Source organism: Dendrobium catenatum, unplaced genomic scaffold (assembly GCF_001605985.2).
Source record: "Dendrobium catenatum unplaced genomic scaffold, ASM160598v2 fragScaff_scaffold_733, whole genome shotgun sequence".
Lineage (NCBI taxonomy): Eukaryota > Viridiplantae > Streptophyta > Magnoliopsida > Asparagales > Orchidaceae > Dendrobium > Dendrobium catenatum.
In genome coordinates this window covers 294,452-309,721 of record NW_021319195.1, presented here as the reverse complement: position 1 = coordinate 309,721, position 15,270 = coordinate 294,452, and the positions used below count along the sequence as shown (strand labels likewise).

Genomic DNA, 15,270 nt, shown 5'->3' with positions numbered 1-15,270 from the left:
CCTATCGGATCTTCGCCAAGACACGAATATTCCGCTGTTTTCAATAGAAAACAGCCACCAATAGTGGAAAAAACTGAGAAAATAGGGAGAAAACGTTGGAAAAACAATCGCAACAATTGTATTCCACTAGTAGACGATCAAAACCAAAGCAAGATACAATGTTCTTCAATTCGAGAGGAAGAACAACTCTCCCACAATCTCCGAAACCCAACCCAAACCCAAAGGAAAATTCAGGTTCTGGTTAAACTGATAAAGAAACGGGTCGGGTTCAAGTCCTATTTTTTGACCCGACAACCCGCGTTCAAGTCGAATTGACCCGTTATACCCCATGAGTCGTTACTCACTGTTGCTGGTCCCGTTGACCTTGTCCCATTGTAGCAAGCCCTGCGTACAAAGGCTAAGGCCCTCACTTGATCGCCCTGTTGCCTGCGACCCCGCTGCAAAGGGCATGTCGCACATCCCGCTGCGCACACGCTGCTTAGCGGCCTCACTCGTAGCCTGCCGACCCCGCACCCCTCACTCGTGCTACAATGCTAAACGACGGTCTCGCCATCCTGCACCTCGCGCTTCCAGTCCCCATAAGCCACGACCAGGTCTAACTTCCCGCACAATCCCTAGCTGCCTAGCACCTCAAGCTCACGCTTTCTCAGTCAGTTGGATTGGGTCAACCCGACAAACCAGCGGGTCGGTCTGGGTTGAAATTTCTGACCAATTTGTAAACCGGTTCGGGTTATAATCAACCCGTTTGGACTTGAGTCAATTCGGGTTGGACCCAAACCCTATGTCACGATTTGGCCCGGTGAGCTCGTGTAGATGAGGCGGGAACGAAATCGGACGTTCAGAACATAAACCTTTCTTAAAACATGCATTGAATTAATCTAAAATACTCCATAAGAAATTAAAAGCGGCTCTAAAAATTTTCCAAATATATAATAAACACTTCATATCATTTTATATCACTTCAAGAGAGGATTCACGTGTACAAAGGTGGTTACAAAACTTAACTTTCATGCCAAACCACCCAAAAAGGTGTAAACTGCAACTAAGAAAAACATAAAAAGAACCTGTCAGGCGGTCCTCTACGACTGTAGGTGAACCAAGGGCGGTCAGCCATTCCTTGCAGCTGTTTCTCCTGAAAAGTATCCCAACACTAGGGAGTGAGCTAACGCTCAATAGGTAAACTCTAATCTTAACATTTTCACGTGCTTTTTAAAAAGAAAATTTACATATATGCTAGAAGTGAAATACCTTGATTGTTTTGTTACACATGATAGTTCTTATGTCTTATGTATGTCATATGTCTTATGGATGTCATAGCTTTACTTGAGAAGAACCACACAACTTCAAAATTATTCTGCCATGTCATCTTTGTTACTACAATTGTCGTTGCTATTGCACCGTCGCAACTTTTGCACCACTGCTGCTTCTCATCCAACACCTCTCCTTTAGTTGTTGGAAACCCATTTCTATATTTTTTAGTATGAGGGAGAAGAGAATATTTAACTGCAACGATGATCCTATTTAAGACCCTCGAAGTGATGAGAGTAAGAGATTTTTTAATTCATGAATTATGAACTTTGATGACTTGTTTATGTTATTTTGAGAGTGTGAGAGACTATGTATTTAGCATTGTTTGTAGCTTTATATGATTTTTCATGGTTTATATTTGACTTTTTATGATATTACTTTAATATATTTCTTTGATGTTAGTATGTTACTTTTAAGTTCATTTTTTTAATTAGTATAATGATTTAATTCCAAGACTTTCATCTTAAAATGTCCTGTGGCTTATGCCCTGCCTCATGGAAAGAAAATGCCTAAATGCTAAATTTTATAATTTCAATTCTTAGTAATAATTATCTGTAAATTTTCTCAAAAAATAAAAATATCAACCCGTTTGGACTTGAGTTAATTCAGGTTGGACCCAAACCCTATGTCATGACCTGGCCCGGTGAGCTCGTGTAGATGAGGCGGGAACGAAATCGGACGTTTAGAACATAAACCTTTCTTAAAACATGCATTGAATTAATCTAAAATACTGCATAAGAAATTAAAAGCGGCTCTAAAAATTTTTCAAATATATAATAAACACTTCATATCATTTTATATCACTTCAATAGAGGATTCACATGTACAAAGGTGGTTACAAAACTTAACTTTCATGCCAAACCACCCAAAAAGGTGTAAACTGCAACTAAGAAAAACATAAAAAGAACCTGTCAGGCGGTCCTCTACGACTGTAGGTGAACCAAGGGCGGTCAGCCATTCCTTGCAGCTGTTTCTCCTGAAAAGTATCCCAACACTAGGGAGTGAGCTAACGCTCAATAGGTAAACTCTAACCTTAACATTTTCACGTGCCTTTTAAAAAGAAAATTTACATATATGCTAGAAGTGAAATACCTTGATTGTTTTGTTACACATGATAGTTCTTATGTCTTATGTATGTCATATGTCTTATGGATGTCATAGCTTTACTTGAGAAGAATCACACAACTTCAAAATTATTCTGCCATGTCATCTTTGTTACTACAATTGTCGTTGCTATTGCACCGTCGCAACTTTTGCACCACTGCTGCTTCTCATCCAACACCTCTCCTTTAGTTGTTGGAAAACCATTTCTATATTTTTTAGTATGAGGGAGAAGAGAATATTTAACTGCAACGATGATCCTATTTAAGACCCTCGAAGTGATGAGAGTAAGAGATTTTTTAATTCATGAATTATGAACTTTGATGACTTGTTTATGTTAATTTGAGAGTGTGAGAGACTATTTATTTAGCATTGTTTGTAGCTTTATATGATTTTTCATGATTTATATTTGACTTTTTATGATATTACTTTAATATATTTCTTTGATGTTAGTATGTTACTTTTAAGTTTATTTTTTTAATTAGTATAATGATTTAATTCCAAGACTTTCATCTTAAAATGTCCTGTGGCTTATGCCCTGCCTCATGGAAAGAAAATGCCTAAATGCTAAATTTTATAATTTCAATTCTTAGTAATAATTATCTGTAAATTTTCTCAAAAAATAAAAATAAAAAATCCTCAAACCTATTCTCGAGTGCACCTTGGGAATTAAACATAAAATTAAGAATTAAAACTATCAAAATACGTTCCTAGGTATCAAAAACCCTTGAAGTGATGCAAAAGAAATCTTTTTTTAATTATATTTAATAGTACTATATATTTCTTGTATATAAATATATAATTTTCACGCTTCTCTCCTGTAAGCTTTCTTCTTCTATCCCATTGTTCTTTCTTAACCCTGGTTTTGATTCTTGGGGGCTGATTTTCCTCGAAGAATCAGCCCCATTCACCTTCTTCTCTTAAGAATATGGGCCGAGGCAAAAATTATATATATATATACAAGAAATTAACATTTAACATTTGTGTTAGGGAAAATTTTTATTATGCGATAAGATCTACCATGTCATACTATAGAGACTCCGTTGCACATTTTAGGAACTAAAATGTACGAAGCACCGCTCAGTTTAAGGATAATGGTTTCTTATTAAGATAATATATTAATTGTTTACATTGATGTCAAGCTACACTTTGTCTTTGGACCAGAGATATAACTATGATATTTGATGTTCTTAACGAGGAACCTTCGGATCAAGTACCTGCAGTATATTGAAGTTCGACTTCTCTATCATCAGTTTGAGGGTTCCAAGTGGTGAATAAAACAAAAATTCATAATAAATATTTCACCTGCATCTATTAACCATACAGAATCTTTCCTTTATGCTATTTAGTTGCATCATACAACAGGATATCTTTAACAACACTTTAACGTCTGAAGGGATTTCATTAAAATTAAAGCGTTTATTGAAAGAATTTCAGCTTAGAAATGATATTTTTTTATTAGATTTAAATGATAATTTGACTTTTAACAGGATAATGACGAAAAAGGATTAATGTAGCTGACCCCACGTAGTAGGATAAAGGTTTGATGTTGTTGTTGTAGTAGTATTGAAAGAATTTCAAAATTTTAACAAAAGTGCCAGCCCTACCATCTTTACACGGAATTTGAATAAAAAATTATGAGTTAGAGTTTGCAGAAGAGGAGTTCAATTAGATCGATAGTCAATCAGAAAAGTTGTAACAAAATTGGTTAAATTACTTTCATTTAATGTTTTCTAGGCTGATTCCCTTTTCCATGCATGTCAAAGTGTCTCAAAATTTATGTTGTTTCAAACAGTAATTGTAGGTTTTGTGGCTTGCAGCTCTATAAGCTTTTCTCTTTTTCAACAAAAAATTTGTTTGGTGTTGCATGACTCTGATCCATTCAAATCTATTCCGCGCATCTGCAGAAACGCGCTTTAATTGCGGAGAAGAAAACTGAGAGGGCCTATCAGGAGATTGATGAACTTAAGAAAAAGTACGAGTCACAAATTGTTAAGCTAAATCAGTTGCTGGCCGAATCGCACTCAACGAAAGATGGGCGAGTTGATGAATTTTCTTCTGCAACTGGACACAATTCCTGGTTTTATGGCTATGACCGGTGCAACATATAAGTAGCACAGGTATTGACATATCTGATGACTACAGTGTAAAGTTTTTGTTGTAACACCACAAGGCATATATTTCTTTGTAGATTGGTTCAACTCTTCAGTTCTTACTTCTTGTATTGGTCAAATATATTTTAGAAATCCATGGTAAATGCCTGTGTTTTGTATCATTATTAATAATCTCTCTCAGCTTAGGCTTAGTTTGGGACGGCTTTCTTACTGCTTCTTAAAACGGCTTTTTAGTATAAAAATTTTAATTTTTGTACTAGAAAGCTTCTTTAAGAAGCAAGAAGAAAGCCGTCCCAAACGAAACCTTAGTCTGCTTTCTTTTCAAACTTGCATGATATTGTCTGAAAAAAAATTTACAACTTGATTTATGGTCCCATACAATATAGAAAATTTCTTTGAAAATCATTTCCACTGCAGGTAATCCTGTTGTTCACACAGGTTGTAGGATAACCGGTTAAATCTTTAATCCATCTAATCATTATTAACCTTCTTATCTTTTTGTATCTCCAAAACAATCATGAAACAGTAAAGCTTTCCTTTCTAAGGATGCTCTTCTTGATCAATTTGGTCAAAAACATTTATGCATCATATATATAATTAGATGAAATATGATTGGCTTTGGGAGAATTTTCATACAGCTATGGTACAGCTTGCATTTATTTTTTCTTTGATTTCTTATGTAAGCTGAAGTAATTCTATTGGCACACAACAGAGCTTGGTCCCCCATTGCCAAGTTGGTTGAAAATGATTTGTGAAGGGCTTATGATCTTAGTAAGAGAGAAGTTGGATATTTTGCTATGTTGTATAGGAGAGATTATTGGGTTTGGACACCAGACACAGCTTACCATTCGGTACTTCACAGTACCGAGTAATACTGAGCTCGGTACTGTGAAGTACCGAGCTCAGTACCGAGTAGGAGGTGATGTGGCGTATTTTTATTGGGCTCCGGACGTCATCCGGTGTCCGAACCCAATAATTTCCCGGTGTTGTTGTGGTGTATAGAGAGAGAGGGGGGGACAAGAATTCAAATATATCACAGACACTGTCTCAATACTCTCCTGCTGACATTGAAATTCAATGTGGACTGCTCAACAACAATTTTTATTCCTTATGGTTGCAGATAGAGAATCTGTTGTTCTTTGAGAAGTGAGAAAAGGAAGTTCATATGGTCTTGTCCTCTTGATAATAGATGCTACAGCTTCTGGGCCATGGAAGTCCTTCATTAATTATTGAATGGAGGAAGATTGAGTTATGAGAGATATAAGGCTTCGTTTGGGACGGCTTTCATTCTGCTTCTTAAAACAGCTTTTTAGTACAAAATTTTTTAATTTTGTATTAGAAAGTTGCTTTAAGAAGCACTAAGAAAGTCGTCCCAAATGAAGCCTAAGTCTTTTTTTTTTATAAGTAGGTCCCACTATTTTAATTCTTAAAAAATGACTTGTACTGTGTCATGCAATGCCACATGCTATTTGGTTTGTTCATTGTCAGCCTATGGAAACTTGGCTTTTTTTTTTTCATTTGTGAAGATAATGAAGAGGCATGTGATTACTTGATAGCAATGTGAAAAGTTGGTTTGTCTCTCCTTTGGGATTTATAGGTTTGATTTGTTTAATGACTTTTTTAAATGTCAATGTTGAGGTCATTTTTTTCTTTTGAGGATATTCAGACAAATTAAGGCAAATTCATATACAGATCACATATGCGGAACTCGAACTCAAGACAGTGGCTCCGTAGTTTTTGTAAGATGTTAGTGTTAGACTTGTTTTTGTAATATTTAATGGAAAAGAATTAAACTATCGCACGACCATTTTGATATTCAAGCTCTCGGGTCAGGTCGTGCAATTGGTTTATTATTTTGTTTCTTTCGTTATAAAAGAATAAGCATATTTTTCTATTAAAATAACATATCAATTCATTAGGTTTTAGCTGCCAAAAAACTTTGCAACCTTATGGAATCCAATGAGATGGAAGGTTCATTTCAATTAAAAAAATAAATAAAAAATTATTAGGGGACCAAAACAAATTGCTTCTGAGAAGCGTATAGCTTTATCCCAACAAAACTGTTAAATATTATCTTTCAAATTTTACAAAAAAATACTTATAAAAATTCAAGAATTTTTATTTCTTGATTAAATCCCCATTTTTAAAAAAAATGAAGTTTATAGAAAATTGAAAATTAATATTAATTTTTAATAACATCTAAATAATAATAATAATATATAAAATATTTATTATCATATTTTTATCTTTTAATAATTCTAAATAAATGGATCTAAATTTCTAAAATAAACAACAGATGCCTCCAAAATGTCTCTCTTTTCAAGAACTTCAAATATGGGATTATTTATTTATTATTTTTTATTTATTTTATTGGTAAATGCCTAATAAGTCAGCAACCAACTTATCTTAGGGGGGAAGAAAAGGTTTAAAAAAATAAAAAAATAATTATTTATTTAATAGAAATGGGGGCTCAGTAAGTAGACCCATCCTTCTTACTTACAATTGGTGCCAATCCATCCAAAATTTCCAATCCATGAGATCTAAAAATTATTTAAAAAATAATAATTATTTTTTAATTATAAGGCTCCTTTCATCCTTCTTATTTAATTTAGTTCCATACTTCATTGTAGCGTGTAAGATACCTTAAACAAATGTTAATCAAACATCAATAGACTTTGGTGATTGGGGGAATTGGAATGATATGCTCCAATGGGAGGATGAATAGGCTATGGAAGAGGGGGAAAGAGAGTATTTTAGCTATGATAAATAAAATATGAAAATTTAAGAGAAGTAAATAATCTTTGATGGTTAGATTTTTCATGAGCATTTGAAGTCATAGAGTACAAATCATAGTATGATAATTTAATAATCTGAGAGACCCTTCCTCTTTTTATGGTTATTTTTGGGTATTTAAATAGTCATATATGAATGTTTGAGTGAATAGATGTAATCCTTTATGAAATATTTTTACATGAAAAGGTGTAATAAATAGATGAATATTTTCTGAAAGAATAGATGAAAACTTTCATGAAGTACCTTTATATGAAGAGGTGCTAATGAATAAATGCATCCTTTAATGAAGAGACACCTTATAGTTTAGATAACTTTATATTTAAGGAGGAGGAGGATAATTTGACATTCTTTGGACCAAAGGGGGTGTCTATGCATCTTTCTTGTGATTGGTCCAACCTAGGTGTTGGGTTTAATTTAAGTTCCTTGGCTAATTTATTTATCATATATTTGATATTTTGATCTCTTACAAATGTATTTGTTTTTTAAGAGTTTATTCACTCATGTGAATATGGTAGAAGGAAAGAAAATACTAATGCCATATACTCCTCATTTTGCAATTTAGATATAGAAGATCATTTATCTTTCTTTTGATGAGTTATGAAACTTTAGAGTTATGGCAAGTGGTGGTGATCTACTTTTTCAACATCATGTCTATTACTAATTTTTTTTCTTGCTTCATTTTTCTGGTCGATAAGTGAATAAGTCAGTCATCTTAATTTAGTCTTTTATTTTTATAATTTAGTCTTTTATTTTTATATTTGATGAAAAAATTGATTTATTATATATGTGATCAATGTGGACTATAGTTTTCTTCAACAATGATAGAGTCTTCAAAACTACAATTCTTGATGAAGTGCTAGAATCTCATTGTTACAGGCAAGGTAGAACTCTTAGTTTATCATAGAAACTCACATTTATTGTTTATAGGTAATAAGGATTACCCGATTGGCATACCTTGGTGTGTCTAAATATCCTACTTCTTAAACTTTAATCTCATCAATTCTTTTTGAGATAGTAAAGTTTAGTGCATGTTGCTAACCTATACCCATTTTTAACAAAATGATTTCCCTCATTTTTCCTCTCCCATGTTATTAGAGTAGTAGGTTTCATCATTCTTTTAGTGGAAGACACTTCAATTCTTAAAAGATGGAATAATTTTTTTAATGAATCTATGATTCTTTATTTCCAAGAATAAATGGATGAGAATGAAGCTTGGATAATAATTGGCTACTCTTTTAGCTTTCCTTGCTACTACCACCTTGTCTTTGAGCTAACACTCCAATGCATAGTATAAATTTTTTTTCCTTCCCTAAATAATTGGTACTGTTGAGCTCTCCTAAGTAACATACATCTACAAAAGATAAGGCTTATTAAAGATGACTTGACATATCTCAAGGACCACTTCATCTATGCATTCTTTTTGACCCATAAACTTAAATACACACAAAAAGAGTGAAAATTAGCGACTCAAATGATAGTCGACTCAAGTGACCCCTAACACTTGCTGCTACACACAAATCATATACAAGAGAAGGGTGCCCTAACCCAATAGATGTGGTACCCCTAATGATGTACATAAGAGATGAAAATATAAGTTTTCTAACATCAATAAAATACCCCATTTGAATTGAATAATTCAAAAGGGCACAGTCACTAGTGACTTCACTAATATTACGACTATATAATAATTGGGTAGAAATGAAATAATGTCAGCCTTTGGAAGTTTGAGTCATAAAAGAGGCATGAAATTTGATAATTCTATTGTCTTTCTTTTTTCCAACAAGCTCCACTATTAGGTTCACACAAGACACTCAAGTTGTCATTAGAATTTATATGTGTATTAATGAAGGTATTGTACTCATCAAATTCAAAGTCCCCAAGTCTATAAACCTTGTTAATGGTTGTTGAATCAAAATAGACCCACTTAACCTGAACATAACATCTATTATCCACTACCTCTTTTTCATTTGTAAAAAAAATATGAACAACATTAATAATGGCAGCAAATGGTTCTTCACAGAATATTTCACAGCCTCTACTTGAAATGATTTGTATAATGGGTGGAGTAGGAATCTAAAAACCTTATTATGGAATCACTTATTTGTTTAAAATTGAGTCAGTAAATCTAGATTCAACATCAGCAGAAATAAATATGCTCTTATAAAAAAGGGAAGAATACCTCTTCTTGACAAACATATCAGGAGAAAGGATTTAAACTAAAAAGAAAAGTTTGAAGGAGATGGATGATGTTAAATGAACTGAAAAACTGATCTCCTACTTATAACATGATGAAGCATTCCGACGTTGTGACACTTAATGTAGAAACAAAATGACAAAATGGTCAATTGACAAGCACTGCAGTGGTTCGGGCCATGTGGAGCAGCAGCACTAGTTTTTGGAAATTGGAGCGTTGCTTTGGGAAGGGTCACCTATGCGTCATTTGACACACGTCGATGTTGCGACACTTTTGTCAGGGAATCACTACGACGCTATAACTGCAATAATTATGATGTCTGATAACGCTGCGGTTCTTGCTAATTATGCCGTGATGCTCATCTAACTTTAATAATTAAAGTTATGAACGTATAATGTATTTTTGACTTTTAGAAGGGGCGTGCTTTTTTTACTTAAATGGCTAAGTGTTGTGGAGTTATGAATACTATATATATAATTAAATGCATTAATATTTATATAATAACTTAAATTAATATTACAAAATAGAATGCAAAAGTATTTTAGATAACAACTAATGCAATAATGAATAAGCAATCACAAATAACACATAAAATAAAGAATATAAGTCTAATAATGCAACTAATTTAATAATATAGTTAAAATTTTGTAAAAAGTGAAATACTTCCCCTGTAATGGCGCCAAAAACTTGATAGAGGATTTTACTATGAAGTGTAATTTTAAATTATAGAAATATTTAATGCTCTATCTCCCCTAAACAATGCTTAAGTTTTCTTTGATATATAAAAATAACAAATCCCACTTAATATAAGGAAGTATACATACCGAATTAAGTAATAAAGTGATAGGGTATAGTGTCGAACCCTCGATGAAGTATGCTTTTCAGTAATCAACTATTACTATTTACTCTAATTGTAAAGTTATCTTAATAAAATAAAATTGTTGGTTGTGGAGATTCAATCACTAAATAAATATAGTAAAATAATGGATACAATATTTAAATAAAGTGTTTTAGATTGATGAATGTAAATTACATATCCTTTCTAATAAAATTATTATCTTTAATGTGATTCTGAGTATATGCATCCTTAGATCTCTGTCGAGCATGTACGGGTAAAAAAGATATATGTTGACCTTCTATAATTATATAATTTCTTTAAGAACCTAGCATATTTTGCATCCAATGTCTAGGTATGTAAACATAATATTTTAATATTCCTAATTATTCTTGCATTCCTCCATCGTGACTATACATTACACTAGCTTTTAACTGCACATATGACCACTATGTGCATTAATGAAAGAGCGGAATAATATTGGCAATATCATTTAACTTTATAGCACAATATTCTTTATTAGTACTTAATATGTTATCTACATCATCAATTCAAAACTAAAGAATTAGCCAGACATTGAAGAAAAAAAAAAAACAAGCTCATTTTCATTGAAATTATAGAAGAATAAATGTACAAGAGAATAAATTCACCAAGAAGGATCAATGCATCTCTTTTGCGCTTCTTCTTCCTTAATGTATGAAGCTCCTCAAACAAAACAAAGACTAACACTTTAATGATTGTATCTAGTACTTTCCTAGTCTCTCTTAGATTGTACTCTAAGAGAAATCCAAAAGAAGTACTTTAAAAAAGACTGAAATTATACAAGTAACTGAACTCTCTTACAAACAAAACACATTGAATATTTATAGAAAAACAAAAAGTAGGCAATTGGTGCTGTGATGTTGGATGATACATAAAATTTTGTACATTTTTTATATTTTCCCTTCACAACACAACTAAAACACATATTTTCACATAAAATAATACATTATTTACATTTATCAAATTCTCAAGTAATTATGAAATTTTCTATAAACACAACTAATTTTTTTTTTCTACCATATATATGATGATAGTTATCATCTATTGCATGGCTTAATATATAAGTTAAATATGAAATTTTCTATAAATCAATACATGGTTAGTGAGTTTCATATGGGCAAAAGGGAAATTTATCTTATGCAACTAGGAAAAACATTTTCCTTATAGCTAGCCCCTTGAGAGTTGAGAGTAAGTAGTAGATTTTGAATTTGAGGAAGAGAGTAGGTGAATAGAGTACCCTTTAAATAAAATGAAAATAATTGCATTAATTTGATGGCGACATAAGACTATAATTATATTTAAGGAAGATGCTTTGTCGAGTTTCATATCTTTATTGTCTTTATGGTTGGATAGACCATCACACACAAAGGGACCACAATTTCCTGTCTTTGCCTATGATGCCTAACTCAAACAGCTTGTTTGGTAGTCTTCTTCATAATTTTAATAATAATTTTATTTAAATTTTTATTTAATTACTTTTGAAAGTTTAAATCTTAAATTTTATTATCTTTAATTTATTTGAATTGATTAATGTTCTTTATCTTATGATGAAGACTTCAATTTTTTTTTTCTTCGAAGTTTTATGGTTTAAATTTAAATTAGAGGGTTTTCAATTGGTCAATTTGAGGTCAAGTAAGCTCCTAGTTGGGTTTGAACTTGGCTAATTAATTGAGTTTGAGCTCTAATTATAGCTAAATTTTTTGACCTCGAGTTGGTTCATGCCATGAACCGACTCATTTATTACAAAAAAAAAAAAGATTATAATACTAATTCAAATAACTAATATAATAATATATAAAATAATTGAATGAGAATTTAGAAGATAGATACTTTAGATTCAATTGAGATCAAGGAAACAAGATAGAATTCTAAATATTTTTAATAATTCAATGCTCAAACCCTTAAAGTTTAATAATTTTTAAATATATTATGTATTAAATTTTAATTGAGTCAGATTACTAATTGTGAGTTAAGTCAGAGTTGGCCCAAGCAGAACTCGTTAGCTCATCGAGCTCAACTCATCACCAAATAATCGAGTTAGTTCATGACTTCATGCTGGCTCACAAATTAGCTTGACTCACTCACACGCCTAGTTTATGTAAATCATGAATTTATAAGATCATTTCATAGTTTATAGTTTTTATTAGCAACTGAATAGAAAATGAAGGTAAAAATAAAATAAAAAATAAGGTTGTGAAAATTGGACCAGTGTATGTTGAAAACATAAGAAGTAAGAACTTCAATTTTTTTTTTTAAGTAAGAATTTCAACTTATTTAATCCTACATCACTGTATATTGCCTTTTGAGTTTGAGTGATTAGTTGAAAAGTTTTATTTAAAAATTAAGAATTTTAAATTTAAATTAATTTATTAAATTATAAATATTACTTAATATTTTATTTTTAATATATTAAATTAATTTATTTAATTATTTAAATATTTTAGAAATTGAACGAGTCGGTTCAAGAGAAGCAATATTGATTCGCTTCACGGTTGAACTGGTTTGATCGGGTTCGGTCCAGCTTTTAAAACTCTAATGAAAAGAATATTGGATAAATAAAGTATAAATATTTGTGCATTTTCTGTTTGTAGGATGAAAGGGCAGCGTGGATAATGACATATAACCTTCCATGGCTTTTTCATAGTACATTTCAATGCCCTTTTAGAATTAAACAAAGCTACTATAATGGTTTATGTGGCATTTTTATGAAAAAAAAATGCAATTATTTCTAATGAATTATGAAATAATTTTATTTCTTATGGAATTTCACTATAAATTAACTATGAAAAATATTCCACACTTACAAAAAGTATTATTAAAGCTGATAATTTGATTAAGATCAAATGGCTCTTATGATTGTGGCTCTCATTATATTTACATCTGATTATAGGAATGATTCATAATCATATTGGTAGTTGTTCCTCATATATATGATGATGTTATCCAATTTGTGTAGCATATTGTGGTCATATGTATAATTTTTAGCTCTGAATTTTTTCTTGTGCTAAACACTAAGGCTTAGTTTGGGACGGCTTTCTTACTACTTCTTAAAGCAGTTTTTTGTACAAAAAATTTAATTTTTGTACTAAAAAGCTGATTTAAGAAGGGGTAAAAAAGCCATCCCAAATGAAGCCTAAGTGTGATTCAAGATAGCATAGATCAATTTAGTAGCCATGTGCATGGAAATGTTCTATTAGACCTTATGGTTAGCAATTGTGCATGATTTTGGATATTTTGGCATGCAACATATGCCCATCCTTGCTACATGTGTTATGTCATGGAAATTAAGAGGTGTATGGAATGGGTTCAAGATGTGATGTGCTTGCACAACCTTTATGATTGATTTGAGTGTTTGGAGCCTTCCTAAAGAAGCCTTGGAACAAGTAGGTGAACTGGAACAAGTTTTTAATTGGTTTTTAGTTAGTAACCTTTGAGTGGAGAGCAAGAGTCATATTTGTATGTGTTCATGTGATTCATGTCTTAATTATGCACATGAAAATAGTTGTGAATGTTTTAAATGATAGATACTCTTTTATATGGCTTTACATATGATTATTTATGACTTATGAAATAGCTTTTGTATGATTGTGATGAGAAAGTTATCGTAAACACGTTGATAGGTTTCGTTTGGGACGACTTTTTATTGTTTCTTAAAACGGAATTTTAGTACAAAAATTAAATTAAAATTTTTGTACTAAAACTTCGTTTTAAGAAGCAATAAAAAAATAGTCTCAAATAAAACTATAGATATGATATGATTGAAGTGATGATATGCAATTGTCAAAACCATACCAAATTCATACTTTGCATATTTACAATTGATGTTATTATAAAGCTTTATTTGTCCTTCTTATTACCATTTTTTTCTTCCTTGCAATTGCCTTAATTAGGTTTATTGTATCTAGGCTCCTTGAAATAAATTTCTTTAATTAGATTTTATCCTTTGCTCATTTACAATTTTTTAGATTTAAAATTTGACATTCTTCTTTCTTCCTTGCCTGTCCAAAAGATTCTACTTGTCTTCATAAATAAGTCCTTAGTAGGGATTTCTTCTTTCACCTTCCCTTATTCATTTCATCATAAAGAAATTATCCTTTTTATATAAACATAAAAAAAGAATAACCATATAAACAAGACAACAGATTTATATGATTCAATCAAGCAAGAAGAGTGAAGAAGATGCCATCAAATTAAAGAAATCTTTCTCAAAAAGAGTCAAAGAGAAGAGCATGCAATAAAATTCTTTTCATATTATCAAATATCCATCTTACTAATATTTTAGTTAAACTTGTATTACTCAGTGTTTCAGCCTCCTAGCTAACACCTGTATTGTTTTCATGAATTAAGCAATAAAAATTTTAAAAAAAAAAAATCATGAAGTCACGTCTATGTATAAGATTAATGATTAATTTGTGCCTAATTTGTACCATAACGCAACATCACAAAGCTTCCTCTATCATATAATAGTGGCAGCCGGCTGTACATCTTGTTGGTGATGAAGGCTCTGGTATTTTATTTTGCAGTGCTAGCTGGCTCTGAAAATGAAAAATCATTACTCGTTAGAACAAAGAGAAGAGGGAGCTTTAGATCTTATTCTGTAAGGTCCCTTTCAAGACTGGAAAGATTAGGAACAATGGGCCCCTTCCTCCTCAACAGCTAATGCACAAATTAACTAATCCACTAATTCAGCTATATGTCTAATTCCTCACCACACACACACCACAGATCATAAAAGCTGATTTGATTGTTTGCACATAAATAATGCATTCAGAAAAATTATTATTTTTGCTTATTTTGTGTGAGAAACATAAGAGCACTTAGACAATCAGATTAAAAAACACAGTTAATCAGATTCTATCACTTAATCCCACATAATTATAAAT

The 15,270-nt window shown here is 31.5% G+C and overlaps 1 protein-coding gene across 1 annotated transcript in view; it reads left to right on the top strand.

Moving 5' to 3' along the window:
- Positions 1-4,691, top strand: part of LOC110102347 (kinesin-like protein KIN-12A) — a 43,519-nt gene extending 38,828 nt beyond the window's left edge. Inside the window, exon 13 of the mRNA XM_028696335.1 lies at positions 4,317-4,691. Within this exon, the coding sequence (XP_028552168.1) occupies positions 4,317-4,520 (204 nt within the window). The 3' untranslated portion in view covers positions 4,521-4,691. The remainder of the gene's footprint in view (positions 1-4,316) is intronic.
- The last annotated feature ends 10,579 nt before the right edge of the window (positions 4,692-15,270 follow it).